Genomic DNA, 12,610 nt, shown 5'->3' on the forward strand with positions numbered 1-12,610 from the left:
TGATTTCTTATTTTAATACCTTACCTTATATTATAGAATAGCATTTATTATAATACATAAGATTCCAGATTTTAAATCCCAAATAAAATATTTGATATAGATGCCCACCAGAATGATTAGCCTAATTTAACTCAAAGTAGTGGCATAGAGAGATAACAACATATAAGTGAACTTACTTTTAATGCAAATATAACTTTTTAAATACATTCTTTCAAAGTGACAATAAGAAAGAATAATGCCTTGTACTGAAATTCACAAGCCTAGACTTTTATTACCTGAACAGGAAAACTTTGTGAAAACTTTAAGACTGCTATCCTGCCATCATTTTATAATATAATTAGATTAAATGAACAGCAAACAGCCTAAAATTTACATTGATTTTATATAATTAAAGTAGGTATTCAACAGCAGCAAGTTACATCATTTCAGAGTAGTAGCACATCTGTTTCTTTGCCCAGATAAAATCTGGAGTTTATTTTCAAGTATTTCCAATAAAAGAATCACTTCAAAATAACCACTGAATCTGACGCAATTCCTGTATTTCTCCTAAGTCAGGCTCCAAATGACAAACTTGATTTCTTGCAAGAAAGTGCACAGCAGGGAGCTTTGCAGAGAATGACCATATTTTTTCCTTAATAGTCGTAGGAAAGATTATTAATGAGAATAAATAATGAAAAGATTATAATGAAATAAATAAAAGTGCTTACCTGATTTCCAGAAAATCTGTATAGTAGTTTCCACCAATGGCTTCCTCCAAGGAGAAGTTTGTGAAGTGCATTGCAATCTGTTGGCCAGTTCTCACTGTGATCCTATAAATGCATTCCCAGTTGTTGGGGTAATTATTGGGGAAGTTTGGAGAAGTTAATGTCCCAAAATCATCTGTGTAGTCTTGCAAACATGCTGTGAACAGAAACAGACCATACGAGAGAAAATAGAAAATATTGTTACATTTATAATACATCCAGTAATATGTATTTCATTAATTTGTGCCTATACTTGATTTTCAATAGGCCATTCTGGATGTGCAAATAAAGATTTCATTCTGAAACAGTTTTTGTAATCTTAAAGACAAAATAATTACCAACAGTAAATCTAAGCTATGGAGTGGAAATTGTTACATATGTCTTGAGTAAACAACCCTTTAAATCTTGAAAGTGTTACTTTTTTCTAATCCTTGCAAATTACCATACACCTTAAAAATTAGGATTCACTGCAGGAGGGCCTAGAAATAATTCAGTCTTGTCTTTTCATAAGCTTCCTTTAAAATGGTTTTTGCCAAAGCATGTATTTATGAGAAATGACAAAGCAGGTGCCCCCACCATGGGGTGAACAATAGGGGCCCAGGCTCAAGGACCAGAGTGATCTTGAAGGAAAAACCTCTCAAACACTGACAAGCTCTGCAGCCTTGGGAGAGTCACTGTACTTCTCTAAGCCTTAGTTCCCACATCTCTCAAATGAAGAGGGTTGCTACCTTTGAGTGTAGGTTTAAGAGTTAAAGATAATGCATTACAAGGGCTTGGCCCATTGATATGCGCTCAGTAAATGGTGGTCATTTACGTTATAAGGAAGACATTAGATCATTTATAAAACATTTAGGATAGGACCTGGACAATTTTGAAGTCCTAAATAAATATCTTCTTTAAAAACTTTTCTGGTTTAATAGTTTTAACAGTACCTATTCAGTCGATTCTGTGTTTACTAACACCCACTCAATCTCCTATGCCCTCCAAATCGGAAATATTTTACAAATAAAATCTGGTTTGAATGCTTTTGTTTTTGTTTTGAGACAGAGTCTTGCTCTGTCGCCAAGGCTGGAGCGCAGTGGCGGGATCTTGGCTCACTGCAACCTCTGCCTCCTGAGTTCAAGCGATTCTCCTGTCTCAGCCTCCCCAGCATCTGGGACTACAAGCATGCACCACCATGCCCAGCAAATACATGCATTTTTAATGTATTTCCAATTGCATCCAACCATAACCTAAATCTAGGGTATAGGAGTAGACAGAGGTCTCCTACTGAAAGGTTTTGGATACAATAAACTCTTGTGTTTCACTGTGAATCAAAAAAAAAAAAAGAATAATAATAAGGATGTTTAGTTATGCTGTTTCCCTAGTTGCTGCTATATAATCATACTCAGAAAAGAAGAATCACTGGTATTGAAAACATAGAGATGCATAGAACGTATTATAGGTTCTACCATCTGCGTATAGCCCTCAAAGTAATGGGCATTCGCCAGATATTTGATTTTACTCTATTTTAAACAGCAAGCTATCAAGGCTTTACTTTATTGAAGGAATTCACAGTGACATTTAACACCAAAGATTATGTTTAACTCCAAAAGTATAGAAAAGTATGCTTTTCTGTAGTCTGCCAAAAAATTTCCACAAGTGGAAAGGAAGGCAGAGAGGAAGGGAATAAGAGAGACAGAAGGGAGACAACAGGAAAGGTAGAAAAGAGGGATAAAGAGAGCAGGAGGAGTATAGCATTGGTCTATTAATATTTCAGACCCACTAATGAAAATTACTAAGCGAAAAAAAGGACATCAAATGAAAGCAGTGACCCAGTATCCCTGAGTTGACAGAATAGACAGACTCATTGACCCACACACAGAGAGCTTTAGCCAGTAAATCAAATATTTAGAGGAAATTATCTGTTCATTCGCTTGTTCTTAAAGAGACAATACTTCTTGCTTACTCACTGTACTCCCCAGAGGGGAAATACAATTGTCTTGCATATCTCTAATGCAACTTGTCTGTGGGAGAATGTTAAGTGTGATCAGGTTCTCAGGTGGTGGAACCTGAATTAATGATATTTTGGGGCAATTATCATGAGTAGTTTCCCTTCATCTTGCTTACATGCATGTGATTATTCTGGAACAACTGGTGGGAGTCTGTTAATCTTTACTGAAATTTTGATTTACTCACTAAGTTTCTTTTCTGTTGCTGGAACAAAAGTAAACTACAGTTCCTGATGTGTTCCAATGATATTTACACCATTCACTTTGTCTGAAATGCTTTACCCTTTACCTAACCCGCTGCCCCACAACCCCTGCCAATACACGGTTTAACATATACACTCTTACCCATCATTTAAGGTTGGCTGAGACCTTTCCCAACCAAGCAGAACTAATTTATCTCACATAATAAAATTGTATGTAAATAGCAATTTGAGTCCCAAACATATTTTGTAATTGTTTTTACGTGAGTATATTTACCATACTAAACCTTGGGATATGAATAAGACCTTATTAACCATTATTTACTATCACTGTAGTACCTGGCCCAGATGAGGTCCTAGTAAGTAGTTGTTGCAATATTATTACATGAGGTGTTGGAAACAAAGGGGACTGGTAGATGCATCTAAGTTCCTCTCCCTACTCCATTCAGTTCTTCTCTTTCAAGCTACCCCTATACCCTAATCCTATGAATCCCTCTATTTTTCTCACCTCATTTTTCCTCTCTCTCTCCTTCCTATACTCTATCCTGGTTGGCTGAGGTTCTTTAATATTTTTTTGCTTCCAACTATGACAAGCAACTGTACTAAACCAGCTCCTCTCCTTAAGAACTGTAAAACTGAACAAAATACTGGACAATCTGCAGTACAAGATTGTGATTCCTGACAGAAAGGAAACTTATGATGTATGACTCTTGATTTCCTTGGTTTTCTACCTTTGCAGAATTTCCTGACCACAGAAGGGAGCTGAATCCCATGTAGTGAATGACAGTCCTACTGAGCTGATGATGCGAAGATTAGGATTGCCAAAGCAGCTGGAACTATAAGGATATTCTCCAGAGAAGAAGTATATAGAGAGGAAAGCCAGGCAGCTGAGCAGGGCTTCCCATGGATTCTTAGCTAAGCGTGGGCTGAGAATACATAAGATGAGACTTCAAAAAGCATGTCAGACAGGAGCTGCTACTAGGCTGGAAGCAGAAACAAGATCATTTAGAGTTCTCTCCCATTCCAGAATGGGGATACCTCCTTAACACCTCAGGCATTCATATGAGACACCTAAAAGGCCGTATCTTACAAGTGAAGACCATGGCCAAGAGTAGGGCTCTCTAGAACTTCCCTACCAAAGGATGAGTCTTAACAAGACCTGCAGGAATCACAGAAGTTGGAGGCTGAGACCTACCAAGTTAGAGGGGCTCAAGAAACAGGGATGTTCACAAATATTCTTTAGCGAATAAAGATATAAACCTATGCAGATACAAAGCAATCAGCTAGATATCAAACTAGTTTCAGAGGAGGAAAGAATACAGAGTGTCTACAACACATAATTTACCCTCATGATATGGAACACCCATATCATGCCCCAACCTATCGTGTCCACTATAAATCCCAAAATTACTATAAATGCTAAAAAAATGAGAAAATATGGGCCGGGCACAGTGGCTCATGCCTGTAATCCCAGCACTTTTGGAGGCCGAGGTGGGTGGATCACGAGGTCAAGAGATTGAGACCATCCTGGTCAACATGGTGAAACCCCATCCTTACTAAAAATGCAAAACATTGGCTGGGCATGGTGGTGCTGTAGTCCCAGCTACTCGAGAGACTAAGGCAGGAGGATCGCTTGAACCCAGGAGGCGGAGGTTGCAGTGAGCCGAGATCGTGCCACTGCACTCCAGCCTGGCAACAGACTGAGAGTTCATTTCAAACAAAACAAAACAAAACAAAAATTAGAAAATATGAATCAAATCAAGAAATGTCATCAGTAGTCAAGAAAAATGTGGTCATAGTTGATAAAAAAATGTGATCCTGTGATTCAAAGATGATCTAGATGTTAGATTTAAAAGAGAAAGACTTTAAAGCAGCTATTAAAAATATGTTCAAAGACTTAAAGAAAAAAGCCTTAAAAAGTAAACAGATAAGAAATTTTGGCCCAAAAAGGAGGAAATTACTAAAAGAAATCATGGAAATTATATAACTTAAAATTACACTAATTGAAATTAAAACTTCATGATGAGTTTAATAGTAAACTGTAGGTAGAAGAAAAAAGGTCAGTACACTTTAATATATATCAATATACCTAATTTACTCTAAAGAACAAAGAGAAAAGAACTCCAGGAAGATGAACACATATTAAAAAACAAAACAAAAAACAACAACAACAACAACAAAAAAAAAACAAAGAAAAAACAATAGGTTAACACACATGCAATTAGAGAACCAGAAGGAGAAGAAAATAAAAATGGGTCAAAAAAAGAGAAGGATATAGTGGCTAAAATTCTCCTAAATTTTATGAAAAACATCTAATAAGATATGCTAGGCTTTCTTTTCATTATCTCCTTAAAAGAGAATTAGTGATTTAAAGCAAAAATAATAGTAAGGTGAATTTATAATATAGAGAGTAGTAGTCCAGGTGCAGTGGCTCACGCCTGTAATCCCAGCACTTTGGGAGGCCAAGGCTGGCAGATCACTTGAGGTCAGGAGTTCGAGACCAGCCTGGCCAACATGGTAAAACCCCATCTATACTAAAAAAAAAATACAAAAATTAGCCGGGCGTGGTGGCACATGCCTGTAGCCCCAGCTGCTCAGGAGGCTGAAGCACGAGAATTGCTTAAACCTGGGAGGTGGGGGTTGCAGTGAGTGAGGAGCATGCCACTGCACTCCAGCCTAGGCCATAGACTAACACTCAGTCTCAAAAAAAAAAAAAAAAAAAAAAAAGAGAGAGAGAGAGAGAATGAATGATTTAAAGCAAAAACAATAGTAAGGTGAATTTATAATATAGAGAGAAGTAAAAGATATAACTAAAACAGCACACAGAAGGACAGGTAGATGGAATTACACTAGTAGGAGATTATTACACTTGTGAAGTATAAAGGGGAATGTGGTGTGTAATATGAAGTGTCAGGTATGAATTAGAAGGTATGAAATGTAAAGCAGCTGCATATTAACGCTAAGAAAACTTGCTTATAAGCTAAGGAGTATATTTTTAGCCCTAGTGTAAAACTACAAAAACAAAAAGGTATCATTAAAAAGACAATGAAGGAAATAGAATGGAATACTAATAATATTCTGTAAACCAAAATAAAGACAGGCTAATGGCAACATAAAAAGAGAAGAATGAAAAACAACTACCATAATGGTATGTTAAATTCAACCATAACAATAATTACATTTGTTGTAAATGGTCTAAATACTTCAGCTTAAACACAGAAACAACAGGACCCAATTATATGTTTTTTCTATACATGCACATTATATATAATGATACCATTATATATAATGGTGAAATTAGGTTGTAAGTAAAAGAATGAAAAAAGATATACCATATGAACAGTAAATACAAGAAAGCTGAAATCACTGAAATAACATCAAAAAAAGTGACTTCAAGAAGGATAGTATTATTAGATTTACAGAAAGACATTTCATAATGACAAAGGGGATGATTTATCAGTAAAATATAATAATCCTAAATGTGCATGCACGAAGTAATAGTTTCAAAATACATGAAGGAAAGTGAAAAGGCAAAAATTAAAGAAAAAAACAAAACCATGATTAGAGCTGAAGATTTCATCACCTTTCTCTCAGTAACTGAAAATGAAACAGATAAAAATAAATAGGGGTATAGAAAATCTGACCAACATTATCAGCCGACTTAAGCTAATTGACAGAGAGCACTACCCTTAATAACTGCAGACAATGCAGTTTTTCAAGCGTACATGAAATGTTCAGCAGCATAGACCACATACGAGGCTATAACACAATTCTCCATAAATTTTAAACAATTGGAAACTTAGAAAGTATATCATTTAACCATAATAAAACTGAAATTATAAATCAATAAGACAACTAGAAAACCTGCAAATATTTGAAAATTAAATAATACATTTGCAAATAATCCATAGATCCAAGAAGAAATCACAAGATAATTGGAAAATATTTTGAACTGGATGTTAGTGAAAATAAAACATTAAAATTTGGGAGGTGGCCAGGCGCAGTGGCTCACTCCTGTAATCCCAACACTTTGGGAGGCCGAGGCAGGTGGATCACGTGGTCAGGAGTTCGAGACCAGAGTGACCAACATGATGAAACCCAGTCTCTACTAAAAATACAAAAATTAACCGGGCGTGGCAGCCAGTGCCTGTAATCCCAGTTACTTGGGAGGCTGAGGCAGGAGAATCACTTGAAACTGGGAGGCGGAGGTTGCAGTGAGCCAAGATCATGTCACTGCACTCCAGCCTGGACAACAAGAGTGAAACTCCGTCTCAAAAAAAAAAAAAATTTTGGAGATGAAGTAGTGCTTAAAGTCTATATCTGTATCTATCTATCTGTAGTTAATTTTTATCTAAAGAAACTAGAAAAAAGCTAACTAAGGCAATAATAAAAAGAAAATAGATAATATAAGAACAGAAATCAATTAAATGGAAAATGCAATAGCAATAGAGTAAATAAACAATGTCAAAAATTGATTCTTTGAGAAAATTATTAAAAGTGATAGAATTCTACCAAAACTGATCAAAGAAAAAAGAGAAAAAACACAAATTAGCATTTTCAGAAATGAAGAGGGGACGTCACTATAGAATCTTCGGACATTAAAATAATAGACACCATTACAAAAAATTGTGCAAATAAATTTGACAACCTACATAAAATAGATGAATTCTTTCAAAATTCCCATAACTGACTCAAAAGGAAATAGAAAGCTTTAATAGTCTGTATTAATTGAAGAAATTAAATTTGTAATATAAAACCTTCCTACAAAGAAAACTACAGGCTCAAATAATTTCACTGATGAGATTGTATCAAACAATGAATAAATTGTTTATATTCCACAAACTCAGAAAATAGAGAAGATATTTTCTAACAAGACCAATATCACTCCTATACTAAACCAGACAAAGAAATTCAAAAAAAATTACAGTTCAGTATGTCTTACATTGATGCAAAAATCCGTAACACAATTTTAGCATAATAATTCTGAATATACATAAAAATTATAATAGATCAGAACCAGGTGGAGTTCTGATGTATTATATAAAATTGATTTGACAATAGAAAACTAAATCAACATAATTTACCTCCTAAACAGAATAAAAAAGAAAAGCTTTGAGAGATATCAAAAGATGAAGAAAAATTCAACAGCCATCCAGGATAAAAATTCAGCAAGTATGCCCAGAAGGGAACTCCACAAACTGATAAATGGCATCTATGGAAAATCCAAAGCTAACATCATACTTAAGTGGTAAAGGACTAAATGCTTTCCTGTCAAAAGTAAGAAAAAGGTCAACCATGCCAACCTCACCCTTTCTGTTCAAGAATGCACAGAAAGGTCTAGCCATCACAGCAATACACATACACAGAGAAACAGAGAGACAGAAAAAGAGAGAAGGGAAAAAATAAAACTTATTTAACTTATTCACAGTTATTGTCATCTATGTAGTAGATACTAAAGGATTTATTTAAGTTATTAGAACTAATAACTAGTTTCACAAGACTACAGAATACAAGATATGTATACAAAAAATCCATTTATGTTGCATATATCAGCCAAACAATCAGAAAGTAAAATTTTAAAATTCTATATTTTATAATATGTAGATATAATATGGCATGTCATTTTATAATAGCATATATAATATAATATGGCATGTCATTTTATAACAGCATAAAAACATGAAATGCTCGATAAAAAGTTTAATGGAAATATGCACAAACTCTACACTGAAAACTTCATTGCTGAATGAAACGAAGGAAGATATGAATAAATGGAGAGGTAAAGTATGTTCACGGACTGGAAGACTGAACTTAAAATGACCTTTACACCCCAAATTGGTCTGTAAATTCAATGCAATCTCAATCAAACTCTCAAGTTTTTTTATATAATTGAAAAGCTGATTCCAAAATGAATATGGAAATACAAAAAATTTAGGATAGCCCAAACAATTTCGAAAAAGAAGTATAAATCTAGAGGTTTTACACTTCCAGACTTTAATATACAATATAAAATTATGTAATATTAATATAATGTCCTATTGTTATAGTACATATGTAAATATGTACATCAATGTGATGAAATAGAGATTCCAGAAGCACACCTACGCATGAACACAGGCAGGTGATTTTCAACAAAAATGCAAAAGCAATTCAGTGGGGGTGGGGGTGAAGGTGAATCTTTTCAACAAACGGTGCTCGAACAATTAAATACCATTTGCTAAACACACTTGGATACATAACTCATACCATATAGAAAAATTGATTCAAAATGGATCATAGAACAAATATAAAATCTCAAACTATAAAACTTCTAGAAGGATGCATGTGGGAGATCCTGATAACTTTGGTAGTCAAATATTCCTTAGACAAGATACAAAATGCACTAAGCATAAAAGGGATAAAAGGATATATTGAATTTCTGTTCTTCAAAAGATACCATAAGGAAAAGGAAAGTTTAGCCACACACTGGGAGAAAATACTTGCAATACATTTATCTGACAAAGGACATATTTGTATGCAGAATATACAACATATGACTCATTAATAAGAAACAAACAAAAATGAGCAATATGGTTTTAATGAACACCTCACAAAAGAAAATAAATGAATTGTCAAAAAGCATGTGAAAAGGACTCAGCACTATTAGTCATCAGGGAAATGCAAAATAAAACCATCAGATACCACTATGCAACTACCAGAGGCTAAAAATGAAAAGATTGGCAATATTAAAGATTGGGAAAGATGTGGAAAAGAATTGCCGTAAGGCAGATGAGCCCCCAAATTGGGACTCCACCTAGGAAGGTTTTGGGCTTTGCCCAGGAAAGAATTCAAGGGGGAGCCGGTGGTAGAAAAAAATCAGCTTCACTGAGGTATCAGTGTTCCAGTTCCGTGACTGCTCCTGCAGAGCAGGGCTACCCCATACACAACGTGTTGAGAGAAGAAGCGTGGCACAGTTGTGCAGTCATATTGACACCCACATGCAAATTAAGGGGTGAGTTATTTGGAAATTTCTAGAAAAAGGATGGTAACTTCTGGGTGTTGTCATGGCAATGGCAAACTGTCATGGAGCTGTTGGGCATGTCTTATGAAGAGGTGCTTCTGTCTCTTCCCGTCTTAGCCAGTCTTCCATGTGGTCTGGTTTTTGAGCCCCAACTCCTATCTCAGATTTGTCATTCATATAGGTGAGAATATAAAATGGCATAACCACTTTGGAAAACAATTTGGCACTTTCTTATAAAGTTAAACATATCATTATCATATGAGACCCAGAAATTCTACTCCTAGGTATTTTACTCAAGAGAATGAATAAGTCCACAAAAAACTTGCATGTCAATGGTCATGGTAGCTTTTTTGTAATAGCTTAAAACTGAGAAAAGCCCAACTGTCTAACAACAGGTGAACAGATAATCAAATTATGATATATCCATGCAATGGAAGGCTAGTCAGCAATAGAAAGAAAAGAACAGATAAATCCAGCAACGTGAAAAAATTCCAGACACATTATGCTAAATGAAAGAAGCCAAGCTGGGTGCGGTGGCTCACGCCTGTAATCCCAGCACTTTGGGAGGCCGAGTTGGGCAGATCACGAGGTCAGGAGTTCGAGACCAGCCTGGTCAACATGGTGAAACCCCATCTCTACTAAAAATACAAAAAATTAGCCGGGGGTGGTGATGCGTGCCTGTAGTCCCAGCTCCTCGGGAGGCTAAGGCACCACTGTACCCCAGCCTGGGTGACAGAGCGAGACTCCGTCTCAAAAAAAAAAAAGAGGCCAGACACAAAAAAGGACACACTATGTATTCCTGTTCACAGCTGCCTTTCACACAGTTAAAACTATTCTGTATTGGTAGAAACCAGGTCTGTGGTTGCTGACATAGAGGGTGTTGAGGAAACTAATCAAAGGAACATGAGGATCCCTTCTGGAGGGCCAGAAGTATTTGATAGCTTGAATGGAGAGGTGGTTAAAGGGGTGTACACAATTCTGAAAATTATGGATAAATTTACTGAAATTACAGGAAAAAAATCCATATTATGTTAAAAGCTTGAAAGTTCTGTGCACAGACAGGTTGCACTCTCTAGAGAAAGTCCAATAAATAATTCAGATATCTAATAAATAATACATAAAATTGAAATAGAGAAATAAAATACCATATTTGAAGGGATCCCTGCTATACATATTAAATACTAGAATATTTAATCTTAAAATTTGATGTTAGTTTTATGAGATTCAAACTTCATAGAGAGAAAAATTATTATTCTCTGAACTTAACATATCTGTTTCTTGAAAAATTAAAAACTCCTCTTAACTATCACTGAACTCTGTAGATGTTTACATTTCTTCCCTTGACAATATAAATGGCTCCTTCTAGAATAGTAGTAATACTGAAAAATATCAATACTAAGTTTTGGTTTCCTCTTGTGATTTTCAGCAAAGCACAAACGATTAAATTAGAATGTGTTTCCATACAAGGATATTTATGTGTTGGCATGATGCTTATTATTACATCAATACAAAATGCAAAGACAAAAATGTATCTATGCTTTTTATTTTATCTTATATAGTCAAAGGAAAATTCATATCCAGTATCAGTTTAGCCTTTTATTATGGTCTAAGGACATTTACAAAGAAATGAAAAATCAAAGTACATTTCTTCTATCCCCTAAGTTCAACTGAACTAGCAATGGAAAAGCGTATCTCTGAAGATCAAAGACAACTGTTGGCAGAACTCACATGTTTTTCTTTCTGACCAACCTCAAAAAAAAAAAAAAAAAAAAAAGTAAAGAAAGAAAAGAGAAAACACACAAATGCCTTCCATGGACCATTACAAAAATCACAAAACTAGATTTTTCTAAAACTTACAATGTATCTCTGCCTTCACTAAAATTTTTCAAATAAGTTTTTGTGACACAGGACTCAGCTCATTATCAAAGGGGAAAATGAGAAACATGTATAACCCTCCAAACCACAAAGCAACAATGATATCAGTCCCATAAAATTTGAGCCACAGAAATAGGATAAACTGATCCTGTGGAGAGAGGAATGCATCTCATAGGGAGACCCTAGATTATGGGGAACTGCTCCAGCTCCTTCCTGCTTTGCATTATGGGATGATTTATGTGATTATCCAATTACATTGAGGCTCAATCTCTAGGCTATGCTTTCTGAAATCACTTATGAAACGTTTGGGTTCTGAACGAATCCATATGACCTCAGATATTCTAGGAATGTGCTAAATGAACAGCCAACCCAGGAGCCATCATCTGCTCCCACAGACATATTTGGTTTAGCATCCTTCAAAATGAAGACCCAAGGGAAGATATAATTACAGGTTCAGTTTCTCCCTTAAGAAAGAAGAAGCCTTCTCAATTAAACTCAACATTTTGCCACAATTTTCTGCTAGGTGGTCATGGTCATTGCTTTTTCTTTTCCCTCTCAGATGACCAGTGCAGATTCATATAAAAATAAGCAAAGCAGCTATTGCAAAATTGAGAAAAAAACATTGAGAATCATATTTTATATCTGGCAAAGTCATGGTCCTTTACAACTATAATGTAATTTTCACTTTGAATGTCTCATTTTGTCTTTCTCAACTTTGCAAAACAGCCAGGCATTATCTCCCCTCTTTTTAGAGAGGTGTAGATGAGAGATCTCAGGTTCCTGCAGATTACATTCTAAAAG

At 35.3% G+C, this 12,610-nt stretch overlaps 1 protein-coding gene across 1 annotated transcript in view; it reads right to left on the bottom strand.

The window, feature by feature from the left end:
* CUBN (cubilin) overlaps positions 1–12,610 on the bottom strand; it is a 314,813-nt gene that overhangs the window by 226,398 nt on the left and 75,805 nt on the right. The window contains exon 23 of the mRNA XM_005564724.5: positions 708–900. Coding sequence (XP_005564781.3) covers positions 708–900 — 193 coding nt within the window. The remainder of the gene's footprint in view (positions 1–707; positions 901–12,610) is intronic.

This window comes from Macaca fascicularis, chromosome 9, assembly GCF_037993035.2.
Source record: "Macaca fascicularis isolate 582-1 chromosome 9, T2T-MFA8v1.1".
Taxonomy (NCBI): Eukaryota; Metazoa; Chordata; class Mammalia; order Primates; family Cercopithecidae; genus Macaca; species Macaca fascicularis.